The sequence below is a fragment of the Musca autumnalis genome, unplaced genomic scaffold, assembly GCF_047663935.1.
Source record: "Musca autumnalis isolate F117 unplaced genomic scaffold, ASM4766393v1 scaffold_1, whole genome shotgun sequence".
Taxonomy (NCBI): Eukaryota; Metazoa; Arthropoda; class Insecta; order Diptera; family Muscidae; genus Musca; species Musca autumnalis.
This window is the reverse complement of record NW_027411644.1, coordinates 305,824,482-305,839,760: the sequence shown is the minus strand read 5'-3', so window position 1 is coordinate 305,839,760 and position 15,279 is coordinate 305,824,482. Positions and strand designations below refer to the sequence as shown.

Below are 15,279 nucleotides of genomic sequence, written 5' to 3'. Positions count from 1 at the left end.
GCAAAGAAAAAAAAACAATAATGGAATTATTTTCAAAAACTGTAAATTATTGTTAAAGTTATAAAAGCAATGTTATTTGTTCTTTTAAAGAACAGTCCCTGATGATGATCGACGATTTTGATCGAAATATTGGAAAATAAAATGATATAAAAAACCAAAAATTGTTTTTATTCTACTGACCTCGAGCCAAACAAAACTAAAAAGAAAAAAAAAAAACAAGACAAAGAATGATATAAGGAAATGTTTTTTTTTTTATAAAAGTAAGACATTAAACACAGATAGGGAGAGACAGCCAAAGAAAAACTATTGTTGCAACAATATATGGAAACATACTAAGTATGGTTAACACATCATAATATCTGGGCAAGAAGAAAAAAGTATACTTTCCATGTACATCCTCAAAGGGACAACGTTTCCAATATCAATGAGTCCAGACGGATTCCTATTTCAAATCAGTGTATGTTTGGGGTTGGGGAATTGAAAGTTAACATTGTAATTCCAACTACAGAGCGCTTAAAATGGGGATTTATGTGTACAATCCGGAACGTACACCCATAAGGAAGACTTTCGAAGAATGGGGAAATAGCTATTTATCTGGGAATTGGAAACTTGCTTCCGTCAACATTCTGTTAATAGGAATATTTATTTTTATATGTTCCCTTAACATCCCCAAAGGGACAAAGAAGGCATCTCTCATATCAATTAGTGCACGCCGATTTATATTTTCTCAATAATATGGGACCTACTTTTTATCGGCTAGACCAGAGGGCTGTTTTCTCAAGACACCATTTGTAGAGAAGTTTTTCATGACTGAAATTCTCATGAAATGGAGACCAACATAACACTAAAGGAATTTGTCACCGCCAACAATTTTGATGTTCAGGTCCGTGATGGAAACTTAGACCTTCCGAGTGCAAGTCGAGTGCGCCCAAGCGTCTGCCATCTCTAGAAATAATTACACTGGGCAACAAAATTCAGTTTTTTTCAAAATGATGGGAAAAGCTGAGTAGATTATGAAGGTAGAGCTAAAAATATGATACTTGTGTATCTGCGTTTTTAAAGTTTACATCGGAAAGTAACCAAAGTAGGCGGGGCAAGCTCCGCCCATTTCTATTTTTTATACCCTCAGCCTTTAGGCTAAAGAGGGTATTTACACTTTGATACGACCAAAAATGTGCCTCATCGAAATAATGGTTTTAGACCCCAAGTATGTTTGTACGATATCCGTTTCAGACAATTTTGAGTAGATCTAGCAATGTCCGTCCGTCTGTCTGTCTGTCCGTCTGTCTGTCTGGCTGGCTGGTGCGCACGATAACTCTCGAACGGATCAATCGATTCGGTTCAAATTTTGGGTATCGAAATATTTTGTCCAGATTCGATTTAAGTTCGAAGATGGGCCATATATGTCTACTCCTTCAGGTACCTCCCCCACAAATGTTCAAAAATTGTCGCAAAACTTGTGCGCACGATAACTCTTGTAGGGAATAACCGATTTGGTCCATACTTTACACATCGTGTAATTTCTACCAAACTTAGATGAGGTTCCAATATGGACTCAATCGGTCCACTCCTTCGGGTACCTCCCACACAAATTTTCGGAAAAGTTCAGTTTAGGACCTGGTCTCGAATCGCTTTGACTTTTGTTTACGCATGTTGTATTCGCTGTCCTCTATACGACGCTGTAAGTTTCATTAGGGGCAAGTCCATACTTCCTGAGAAAATAGCCTGAAAGTTACAAAAAACCCTATGACACCGTGTGTAGTGGTTGGAGCGCAAGATAACTCTCGAACGGATCTGTCGATTCGGTCCAAAATATGACTTTCGTAATATTTTGTCCAAACTTAGTTTAAGTTCGAAGATGGGTTATATCGGTCCACTCCTTCCGGTACTTCCCCCACAAAAGTTCGGAAATCTTCGAAAAATTATCCGCACGATATCCCTTGAAGGGAGTAACCGATTTGGTCCATACTTTGCACATTGTTAAATTTCCACCAGACTTCGATGAGGTTCCAATGTGGACTCAATCGGTACACTCCTTCGGGTACCTCCCACACAAAATTTCGGAAGAGTTCAGTTTAGGACCTGCTCTTGTATCGCCTTGGTTTTTCTTGTAACATCTTGTATTCACTGTCCCCTCTACGAAGGTACAAGTTTCCTCATGGGCAAGTCCATACTTCCTGAAAAAATAGCATGAAAGTTGAAAAACAAACCCTATGACACCATGTTTATGGGTGGAAGATAATTCTCGAACGGATATGCCGATTCCGTCCAAAATTTGGCCTTCGTAATATTGTTTCCGAACTTAGTTTAAGTTCGTAGATAAGCAATATCGGTCCACTCCTTCAGGTACCTACCACACAAATGTTCAAAAATATTCAGAAAAATTGTGCGCACGATAACTCTTGATGGGAGTGACTGATTTGGTCCATACTTTACACATTCTCATAATATCTATCAGATATAGATCAGGTTCGAATATGGACCATATTTGTCCACTCCATCCCGTACCTCCCACACAAAATTTTGGATAAGTTCACTTTAAGACCTGCTATTGAATCACTTTAATTTTTGTTGAAGCAACTTACATTCGCTGCCTCAATTACGATGGTAAAAGTTGTTTCAGGGGCAAGTCCATACTTCTTGAGAAATCAGCCCGAAGGGTGTAAAAACCCCCTATGGCACCCCCATGGTCTATGTCGGTCCATTCCTTTAAGTACCCTTTCCGCAAAATTTTTGAACTTTAATCTTAATCAACATTTTTGTCGGTTCATACAACCTTTGCTTTTGCCTATGGCCAAATTTATTGAGAATCAATCTTACAACTAAACAGGTTGGCTTACTGTTATAACAATATAAATAAACATGTGGCTTTTCGCCTCCTTCTTAACATCCGATTAAATTGCTGCAGGAACACTGCTAGCACTTGTCTAATTGAGCATAATTGTTTAACAATAGAACTGTGTGCATGTATAAATAAGGCCCAAAAAAATACAATATAAAAAACGGGCATAATCATAGAAAATGGAACTTAAAACTAAAAAAATAAAGTAAAAACAATGTATGGACTAAAACTAATTATTACACCTATTTACAAATGTGTAATATTTTGTTACTGGGAAGTTATATAAACTGTGTCAGTAGTATTTAGTGTATTAAACCTTCTATGGTAAAAAAGTAATTTATCATTATTGTATAAAATACCTTCATTATTTAGTTTGGGTATTGCTGCGGGTGGTAAATGCTTGCGTGAGAGCGATGCATCAATATCAAGAGAATATTGTAGGGATCTCTGAACCAGTGAATTATCGAGGTTTTCTGCCGCCTCTATAAAGTTAAGGGCCCCTCTCATGAGGAAATTATCTATTCTTTCAATGCCGGCCTTGTCGTAAATGGCCCTACAAGAAGGTCGTTTATATGTCCCATCTTCCGTTATTGTTGGCCACATACCCAAGCAATACGTCAGGATTGACCTCTCCCATCTCCTAAGCCTTTCCATTTGGCTTGACGATATGAAGAACCATACCGGGAAGGCATATGAGACTACGGGTCTTATAATTTGTTTGTATATCAGAAGTTTGATTCTATTTGATAAGCCACCATTGTGACGTAGAATCCCTTGATACCCAAAGTAAATTTTGTTGGCCCTACTAAGGATAAAATCAACGTGTCTTATGAATTCAAATTTTTCGCAAAATATGACACCAAGGTATCTGATTTTGTCGGACACTGATATCACCTCATCTCCGATTTTTAAATTTGGCCTATAGGACCTAAAGTTAGGGAACACAACTTTCGACTTACCCCGAAAAACAATCGCCGAGCATTTGCCCACGTTTAGCTTGAGGTCCCACATAGTAAAGTACCTATGTAAAGTCTCAAGGTAAACGTTAAGGTGGCGACACAGAGTGTTTGCTCTGGGGCCTGACATAGCCAGTATGACATCGTCAGCATACGATAGTAACAATCCCCCTTGAGGAGGCTCGGGCATGTCACTTACGAAAATATTGTAGAGCAGGGGGCCTAAAAGTGACCCCTGAGGTACCCCTGCTTGAATTGACCTGCGGCTTGAAAGCCGATCGCCCACTTTTACTTTAAAGTGTCTGTCCTCTAGGAAACTTGCCACCAGTCTGCAGGTTTGCTGGTCGAATCCATACTGTTTCAATTTATATAGAATTCCCGAGTGCCAGACCGAGTCAAAGGCTTTAGCAACGTCAAGGCTTACAGCTATTGTACCATATTTCTTTTCGAAGCCCTTCACAATATATGTCGAAAAGACAGACAAGGCGTGAGACGTTGAGTGCCCCCATCTGAAACCAAATTGGTTATCTTTAAGCACCCTTTTGTCCTCGACCAGATTTCTTAAACGCTTCAATATAAAGTATTCGTATAATTTACCAAAAGCCGAGAGCAGTGAAATGGGCCGATAGCTCCCACATTCATCAGACGGTGCACCCCGTTTCAATATGGGCACAACCATTGCCTCCTTCCATGCTTTAGGGAAGTAACCCAAGTTAAAGCAATGATTAAAGAGGATGGACAAGAATCCAAAAATCACCGACCCAGCATTTTTCAATGCAGCATGTGGGATTCCGTCCAACCCACTAGATTTTTTGTTCGGCCTGTGGGCAATTGCTTTGCTTATGCAGCTGGGTTTGATGAAACCTGCAACATTCCACCTTTCGACGCTCTCAACAGTTGAACCATCTGCTCTAAATCCATCGGAGAATGTTTCCAATGGTGACCTATCGCCCAATCCCTCGACAGCTAGATCGATCGAGCTATGGAAAGACTGGTCCACGTGTGCATTCATGGGTCGTAACATTCCTTGGATGTGATCGGCTAAAACCTCGACCTTCACACCGTCATCACTTATACGCTCACCATCAGCATTCTTCAAGACTCCAATTGGCTCTTTGGAGGCAAGACCTGCAGCTACTTTAACTTGACCAAAGGTTTTGTTATTAACGGTTATACCCTCTAAGAATCCCTGGTAACGCTCCTGTTCATATATTTGTATGGCATCAGCTATGATCCTATCCAAATTACGTATATCAGCTCTTAGAGCCGAGAATCTCGTCGGATCCATTGACCTACGTAATGTACGCGCAATTCTTCTTCTTTCACGTATGAACCTCAAAATCCTGGGAGGTAGGTCTCCTAATGTCTTATTACATGGCCTTCTTTTTGGCACAGAAACCTGAATTGCATTGCGGAAAACTGATTCCAGATTTTCCACCGTCGTGTCAACTTCCTCGACAGAAACATTTCTATCTACTGGCAAGCAACAATCAGATAGTCCTTGGCGTAATAGACGTCTAAATCGACCTAAATTAGTCAACTCGTAATTATGGAATGTTTTGGGCTCCACCTGTGAAAAACCAGCGGTACTCAAAATTATTTCTAGTGCCATATGATCGGACTCAAATTCGTGCGCAGTTGCGCATGCCCTCCCGCCAAGCAAAGACAGACCAGCAGTACGAAAGAATATATCGATAAATGACCCCGAGTCTCCATTTGGTCTAGTAGGTATGTTTGAAGAAAAGATTTCAAAATTTGGAACATTCATCATGTGAGAAGCCAACACTCTACCTCTAGTATTGGTTTCGGCTCCACCCCATGACGGATGTTTTGCATTAAGATCCGCACCTATAAGTACTTCGCCCGTCCTTTGCAGGTCAAAAAGAGATTGCAAGTCTAAGACTTGGAAGCTGTCTTGGGGTCTTTTATATAGCGATGCAAATATCACAGACGACCCATCATCTTTCCATGCTCTTACGATGCAGGATTCAATACCCCCTGTGGAGATGGGGATCCGATCGCAGCGATACTTATCTTTAATTATCACCGCGGTCCCACCCCCACCTCCACCGTCTCTGTATTGGTAATGACAGTTGTAACCATCAAGACTGAATTTATGACCTGGTTTGAGCTTATGCTCAGCAATTAGGATAACATCTGGATGTTTTTCAGATATAAAATTCTTCAAATAGTGTCTCTTAGTTAAAGATACTAAGGAATTAACGTTCAGGAAAATTATTTTAAAAATCAACATTACCCCCAATGAATAGAAGCCATGCGGACATAGCAGCGTCAAGCCCAGCTTTACTTTTGATCTCTTGAAAAATGGGTCCAAAAGTCTTCGCCTTTTCGCATTTTTTGTCGAAATCTGATCCAAAAAACTGGACTATATTTCCAGCATTGGAATCAACGACAACTCTACTCGTAGCCGCATTAGAAGCTCGAACAGTGCTTCTAGTTACATTTACGTTGGGGGCAGTATTTTTGCCTAAAGATGCAGCAAATGACATCCCAGAGCGTACTAAGGACAATCGTTGCGCGCGGGTTTCTGCTCTAGCCCGAGCCTCTTCTTTGTCTCTGTTTTTCCGTGCTATTATCGCAATGCGTCGAGGGCAGTCGCGAGCGCAACCAAAATTTTGAAACCCCCTAAATACATAATTTTTTTTTTTTTGTGAAAAATGTGTTTCACTTTGCACAGGCTGAGGGTATATCTCTGTCGGCAAAGCCGACTGATACTTTTTTACTTGTTTTTCGAAATATTCGAGTTAAGATATCTTGGAAGCCTTGCATTTCAGATATATAGTGTCCTTGGCAACTTTACAGAGGAGGATGTGGGGAATATTTTTGTTAAAAATCTTAACCCTCATGCAGTTCATCAAAGGGGTCTTTTTGGTCCTTTTTTTAAAAATTATTTCAAAATCTCCTTTAAAATGTGATCATATCAAATCCAAAAATTCGACAAAAATGTTCGCCATAAAATTTTACTATAGGCCTCAAAATACACCAAATCTGTAAATCTTATATCATCGCCAGGAATATCTAAAAATGAAAAACACGTTTTAGGGTTAAAGTCGGACGTCATCTAAGTTTATTCAAAATTGTAAATTTCTATGGTTAATTCCGTAAATGTTACCATTTTGTATTTTGTATCTTTATTTTTTCATAAACGTTATAAATGAAAATCTTACACTAAAGTAAATATTTGGTTTTGAAAAAATAAGATGTTTACAGCATGATTCTTATGAATCGTCTGCTGGAAGTTTGAGTTTTTAATTATAACTAGTAATTAAATTCGTTTATTTCTGTATATTAAAGCCTCATTTAAATAATTGTATAGTCGATACCAGGAAATATCTTCACCACCATTTAGTACGAAAATAACTTCAAGTTCATTTAATTGAATGCGGTGGTTGGAGCGCAAGATAACTTTCGAACGGATCTGCCTATTCGGTCTAAAATTTGGCCTTAGTAATATTTTTTCTGGTTCAAACGCCCAAAATTTTTAAAAACCCCTAAATACATACGTTTTTTTGGGAAAATTTGTTTCAATTTATACTGGCTGAGGGTATATCTCTGTCAGCAAAGCCGACTGATACTTTTTTACTTGTTCGTATCAAAGTGTATATACCCTTTCTAGCCTAAAGGCTGAGGGTATAATCAAGTACATGGACGGTAGGGTAAAGGCGTCATTTCAGAAACCAAGATCGCATTGATAATAATGGTAACACGGCAGTTATGTCTATTCGCAAGGCTAACATGTTGTCGGATATTGAAGTCAATGAGTTTTTACATGATTCTTGCCTTGATGCCTTTAACAACCGTACACCATTGCGACGGATTCGAGATACAATACGTCAGCTAGCACCCCTTTGGGGTTACCCAGAGCAATTTTAGACTATTCTGGAGGTACCAATTCAAAGATCCACAATTATGGGCTTCACTTTCTATACACTTCCGCAGCGTTATGGGTCACAATACCCGATTGAGAATGTAACTCCGGCTCTACCCACAATTTGGAAAAAGTGGTATGGTCGATTAAATAGGAGTACAGTTTTTCAGAAATGGCATTAGTGAAGGTAGACGACGCAAAGATCATTCAATAATATGCATACGTAGGGATCTCCATGTCGTTTGGAGGGGGTGGAATACATGAGAGGTAGAGGTTAAGCAGTTGACGTTGGTTTGGTGAACAGTTGAAAAGGTGCAGTGTGTTGTTCGGACCTGTATCGCATTATAGGCAGATGTTTTGCACCGTGTCATCAATCCTTGCCCTATAGGAATTTAGACGGCTGCACAATCCCGAAGGTAGTTGAGCCAAAACTGATTGTCGTGGCCGTTGACGTTCCTCGGTTGCGAACGAGGGGGATGTACTCTGAGGGCCGCATTCACACCACATTTATTTATGTTATATGTGACTGCATTTGTATGAATGCTAGTCGAACCTGGTTGATAGGATTGCTGATCTATGGGTTATCTTAGATCATGAAGATCCTGGGTGGGGGACTTCTATCCACCATACGGTGATTAGGACGATTTTGGCGGTGACAAGTACTGACACAAAATCATTGTGTTGTCGTACCATAACAATCTTCGTCTCTCCATGCAGATGGTCAGCTGATGTCATGAGGAGGCACCATGTTGCAGTTCTTAGATGGTTTGAATATTATTCCATTGTGTTCTACTTATGTTCGCGGATCACACGGACACCGTATAGCTTACAACTGACCGAGCTATGGTGGTCAACAGGGTTTCTTCGTCTGCACCGCAAGTGCTGCCGGCTAGGGTCGTGGAGTGCTTGACACTATCAATGACTTTTGATAAGTCGAGCGCCACCAACATTATCCAATCGCACGACTTGATCTGGTTAAGTCCCCGACTAATATGGTAAAGATTGCGTACAGCGACGTTGTTGTGGTGCCATACTTCTTACGGAACCCATGCTAATGATCGGCAACTGGATAGCCATTTCTGATGCTGGGTAGGAGTAAAGGCTCAAGGGTCTTTGCTACGGCCGACAAAAGCGAAATCGTGGTGTACACGATTCACATTTATTGGCATTCTTGCTTGGCTTCAGTAGCGGGACTTGCAGACTTCGGGTACGATGTGGGTGGCTGAAGACACGTTGAGAACTTCGGTATCCATCAGATACTGTCAGGGCCTAACGCTTTGGATGATATTGCGTTCCTAATATAATTTGTGAACTCTTACATTGCAAATTGTGGCGGTTCTTCCTTGGCGGGAAGAAATCGAATGCGACGTAATACTCTTCTCTACCGCCTGTTACTCCCGGGGTGATCGAAAAATTGTTGATTAAAATGACTTGCGCACATCCTCGAATCAATCAGCGTAACGTCACCAAATGTGTCTGAGATCTTATCTTTCTTCTTTTCAGGGCTTGGGAGTGACTTAATCGTTGCCACAATTCACTAATTTCGGCTAAATTGTTGCAACTCTTCAGATGATGTAGCCACTTGTTCTGGTTGTGCTCACCGACCAACCTATTAATTTCCTATGGAGTCACTAGGGTTGGCTCGACGAAGCTCATAATTTTCTTTTACTAGTCCTAGTTCATATGTAGGGTAGCTCTTGTGTATGAGGTTGTGGAGGAGGAAATGTGTAATTCTCTCACATGGCTATCAACCAAGAGTAGTGAGGCCAATTTTCAAGTTTCGACTCGTGAGGCGTTTCAAAAGGAAACATTCTAATGTGGAGAAGCCTTACCTCTTAATAGAACGGATTACGATCACTGGTCCGGATGTGGTCACCAAAAACTGATGTTTTAGAAAAAAAATCCGTTGGCTCCAACGACAGCATCACGAACGGAACACGCTAAGGTGTTTCCCGTATCGAAGACGGATAAGCCGAAGGTCTGCTTGTGTGACTGCTTCTTTTGCGGCTTTTGTAGGGGAAGGAAGAGCTCTGAACTTGCAGAGAACTAGTACAGATAACGCAACAAGGTAGCTGGTTCATAACATTTGTAGCCCTTCTAGGCAGGCTAGTAGTTCGAATATGACCAATCCAAGCATGGTGCGAGGATCTGCAGGTGCTAAGAGGATAGATGGTCTCTAGTGGGACAACCACTCGACTTCATACGCGAACGTGATCTCTGGCCAGACAGGATAGGGGCCCAAAAGCTCTCTTACATAAGCCAGTGGTGGACTAGTGGTTCGAAGACGAGAAATTCACATTAGGAATACATAAAGAGGGTTCGATCTTCCGGAGATCCGCAGCTAGGTTTTAAGAGGATGGTGTGTATGATTGTCGATCATTTGGACAGATAGGATTGGTGGGTCCCCCCCTGTGGGAGATCTCCAAGAGAAGCCCCTAGTTAAGGATCACTCACCCATTTAGTCAGAATACACGTGAGCTATTCATAACCTCTTTTGACGTTGCTGAAGTCAGCTACCTTCAAGGGCGTTGTTAGGATGGGTATTCCAAGGATTTCCTTTCAAGCTGGTGGATAACTGTGTAGCGTTAACAGTGAATAGCTAGAGCGCGAACTACATAATGGGCGGTAAGAGAGCGTTGTATTTCGGGTTGTGATGGCTTCGGTTCCTGCAGTCGCAGTAAAGAACGTAGATAACATGGTCTCTGCGAGTTGCAAATAAACTTGCACCATTAAAAAGTGTCGGTTGCCTAAGATTTCGCAAAGAGTCTCAAATTATCCCACACTTATTGGAAGCATTAAGCGATGTGATGACACGTGGACAAACTCTCTTGCTCTTAAGACTCTAAATTTACTGGTGAAAAAACACTTTCCGCACTACAAGGACGCCAAATCTGATCTGAATAACGTAGAAACGAATAGGGCCTATAATAAGTAATCAAAAATTTCATTGGCGATCAACACTCAACCAAATAAATATTCTGTCCCTGATGGTGTGATTCCGTCGACGCTTAGGACGTAGAACTGCATCCCTACTCTCATCCCGTAAGTCAGAGATCAGAATTGCTGTATGGGCCATATTGGTCATTGCTGTATAAGATTTATGGCAAGGAAGTAGGAGGTCAACAACATTATGTACTGTAGACTCAGCGTAGACGAGTAAGGGACTGAAACGAGGTAGTTTTGTTCTGCAGGCTGCTTGGTTCCCATGAGATTGCATCCTTCTTTTACTTCTCTACCATTCAACCTGTTGAGATACTACAGAAGCCTTATATGGCTGTGGGTCGGGTAATTTTAGAACTCATTCAATTCAATTAGTGTCTTCTCCATCTTTATTTGCCTGTACTATTCAGATCACCAGTACCCACTTGTCCCTTCCCTTTTCTATGGACACAATGGACGGTTGGTCACCTAGTGAAGTGGTTGTCTACAACAACGGAAGCTACGCGTCCTACATTTTTTAAGTGGGTGCTATACCGAACAGTGGACCGGTTTGGTCCAACTTTGACTTAAACTAAGTTTGGAAAAACATTGCTAAATCGACTCCAATTTGTCGTAAACGGATTTGAAAACATATTAACATTATCTCAATGAGGCATATTTTTGATCGTATCACAGTGTATACTCTTTAGCCATAAGGCTGATGTTATAATGACTATGCAGATCCTATCATAAACTCATTTCCATTCCTCTGCATTTAATAATTTTTATTAAAATGCAAAAAAATTTAAGGCCAATCCTTTGATCTCCACCCAACATTTTATCCAGTCACAAACATAAAATACACACCAATCTTTAAATAAACCACTTCTTGTTACTAATTTACCGTCTTTCGATTATAAAGTTTTCCTTCTTCCAATCTGTCAATAAAAATTACACTTTGAAATTTATGGGGGGAAATATACATATAAAAACTATACACAAACAATGTAACAAGCAAGCCAAGTGATGACTTTTATCGTCTCCTTCCTTTTCACAAGGTCATAAATAAGTGTTTTTAAAGTACAACATCTTCAAGAATTTTGTAATAAAAAACACACACACACACTTCGTTATTATTCGGTCTGGCGGGTTGGGTGGTCGTCATATCATTTGGAGTAATTTATGCTACTGAGTGTTGGTTGGTTTGTATGTTGTTGATGTTTTTCTTTATATATACACACACACATATTTATGTAAGTTATATACACACTTACCAACAAATTTCCATGAACTTTTCTGTCACATTTGTATCGACGGCATGTGCCGCCTCCGACATTATATTCTGTGATTGTTTATGACAATGAAGCCAGTCGTCGTAGATGTAGGAAAAACAATCTTTGTGTTTTAGGTAATCTGCAAAAAAAAAAGAGAAAACCCCGAAATCGATAAGTAGGAGAAATAAGTGCCATATGCGATTACTCATATTTCTTTGTTAAGTATGAAATTTTAAAGATGAAGATTTATGTGAAAAAATTATTTAACAAGAGAATTTTTTTTGTTTGACCTATATACACAAATACATACATATCAATGAACTAGCCCAATGATATGGGACCTACTCTTAATAGCCGAATACGAACGGCGTGTCTTAGGACAGAGAGTAATTTTTATACCCTCAGCATTTATACTAACGAGGGTATATAAACTTTCATACGGGCAAAATGTGCCTCATCGAAATAATGGTTTTAGACCCCAAGTATATTTGGACGAAATCCGTTTCGAAGGGGCCATACTTTGCACATTGCACGATAACTCTCGACGGGGCCAACCGTTGTGGGCCATACTTTGCACATCGATCACGTTCGAATATGGGCTATATCGACTATATCGGTCCACTCTTTCGGGAACCTCCCACACAAAATATCGGAAGAGTGCAATTTAAGACCACCTCTCTCATCGTTTTGATTTTTCTTGCAACAGGTTGCGCTCAAGGGCCCTATTTCGATGGTACAAGTTTTTTGAGTGACAAGTCCATACTTCTTCAGGAAATAACCCGAAAGTTGTGTAGTGGCTGGTGCGCACGAAAACTCTCGAACCGAATTTCTTTGAATATTAGATGAAATTCGAAGGTGGTGCTTGTAAGTCCCCTTCTTCCGGTACCTCCCTCAAAACCGATTTGGTCCAAACTTTGGGTTTCGAAATATTTGTTCCAAACTTAGTGGGACCTATGTTCCACTCCCTGGAGTACCACCCACACAAATGTTCAACATTTTTGTTTCAGTGCGGTTAAGGGTCTGCTTGGGGATCCTTTGGAAATGGTTCTTCTAGTTGCCCTGTTTATATATGTTTTTCATGGGAAAGTTCATGTTTCCTAACATAATGGTCCAAAAGCTCTAAATCATATGGCCAACTGAAATTACTGGTGGGCGCGATATCAATCGATACGAATGACTCTTAGACAAAAAAGACCCACTTACTAAATGGACTATATCGGTCCTTTCCTTTAGGTATCTCCCCGCCAAACTTTTGAACTTTAATCTGAATCTATATTTTTTTCGGCACCTTCATAAAGTTCTGAAAAGCCTCTAAATACATAAAAAGTGCTTCAATTCTTAAAGGTATCAGTTACTTCCTCCACTAATCGACCCATGTTGGCAACGTCTCACAGTGTTGCCGCGTGGACACGGGTGTTTTTTTCTTACAGTAAAATGTGAAGACTATTCATAAATAATTGAGCGATTTATAGCAAAATCGGGGAAAGAGACATATAGGAGCTATATCCAAATCTGAACCGATTTTTACGAAAATCGGTGAAACTACTCAGGGGCCTAAGAAAATGTCACATATTAAATTTGAAGGCTATTCCATTAAAATTGACCGAGATATTACAAAATCGGGGAAAGATATATATGGAGGCTATATTCAAATCTGAACCGATATGGACCAAAGTTGATATTTTTCATTCCTGTGCCCTCAAAGGTACTTGTGCAAAAATTCATCAACCTCGGTCAACGCCTTCTATTTTTGTCCACATTTGTATGGAAGCGGCAACACTATGCGTCGTCGGCATAAGCAATTAATATATGGCTATTGGTGTAGATTGACCTTTACCAGCAGAATATCTGAAATCTCTTCGGAGAGGATCTTTCTCATTTTAACTGAGTACCCAGTATCGGTTAATGTCATCTTACAAAGCCGAACGAACTTTGCGGGGATACCAAATTCCCAAATTCAAAAAATGATAATTGTCGATTTGCGTCTCTTGGATCTTCTCCAGGATTTGTCGCAGAGTAAATATCTGTTCAATGGTGGCCTAAAGCCCTATTGCATTGGTATGACCCACAATATCCCTGACACTATCTTATAAGCAATAGGGGGCAGACGTAGCCCCTATAGTTATCTCCTTTCTTGTATAGAAGGCACTGCATGCTACGGTTACAATCGTCGGGTACGCGTTCTTCCTGCCACATGGTGCTAACTAGCTGATGCATACACCTTATCAGCGTGTTGCCTTCGATTTTGAACAGCTGGTCTGATAGGGTATCGTCTCATGCTGCCTCATTGTTCTTCAAACGGTTTATTGCTGTCCTTACCTCTTCTTGGCGGGCGGTATACATTCAATACCATCTTTTGAAATTGGAGCTGCTGTATGTTCGGCGTCTTCGCTACTATTGGATACCAACAGATTGCAGAAACAATTACCAAATTATTTTGCTGGTCTCTTAAGGAGGATGTGCCTGTACCAAAGCCATCAGTTTGATGTTTCACTCTTTGGTAGAACTTTCGGACTTCATTATGGATCCTGTGCATTTCGATTTTTTCAAACTCCTGTTTTCTCTTCTCTCCTTTTCTCCCGATACCTCTCTCGTGCTCTACGCGTTGCTACGGATTGTAAAGTAGCCCTATATGCCGCATTTTCTCTTCGGTGGCAGCACGACACTCCTGATCATACCATGGATTCCTTGGTTGAGGTCTCTGGTATCCAAGTATGGATTTTGCGGCTATTTGCATGAAGTAGGTAATACATTGCCATTGTGCTGATATGTTATCAGGACGAGGAGTGCTTTGATTAAGCAATTGGGCCAGTTGTGTTGAATATACTGTGGCTATCTACTGTCATTGCAGCTTACCGATGTCCAACTTCCTTGTTGTATCTGTTCTTACTTTATTTGGTACCTTTAATCTGGTACGTAACTTTGCTGCAACAAGGTGGTGGTCCGTCAATGTTTGCATCTCGGAACGATCATACATTCAACACGCTTGATGAGTGACGCCCATTTATCACAACGTGATCAATTTGATATCTGTTTTTTTTTTTGGTCTGGAAACAGCCCAGGTGACCTTGTGAATATCGAAATGCTTAAATCTGCTTTGCTGCTGCGAAGCCTATCAGCCTTATACCATTGTCAGATGTTTCACTGTGGAAACTGAATTTCCCGACTGTTGGGCCAAAGTTATTCTCCTTTCCAATTTTGGCTTCGTTCGTTTCTTACGAATAGCTGTATTTTCTCCGTCCAGGAGGTGTAACATCACCCCTATTACCACAGCTATAGTGGACCACCATCCAGTCGACTACTACAGCCGAGTAACATAAACCTGACTACTATAGACAGCTGTCACCAAATAGAAATACTTCACAGCGATAACGGTGTGCCGGAAAGAAGGAAGGTAGG

The 15,279-nt window shown here is 40.5% G+C and overlaps 1 protein-coding gene across 1 annotated transcript in view; it reads right to left on the bottom strand.

The window, feature by feature from the left end:
- Nucleotides 1-15,279, bottom strand: part of LOC141391408 (uncharacterized) — a 126,131-nt gene that overhangs the window by 3,669 nt on the left and 107,183 nt on the right. Inside the window, exon 3 of the mRNA XM_073964309.1 lies at nucleotides 11,881-12,019. Coding sequence (XP_073820410.1) covers nucleotides 11,881-12,019 — 139 coding nt within the window. The remainder of the gene's footprint in view (nucleotides 1-11,880; nucleotides 12,020-15,279) is intronic.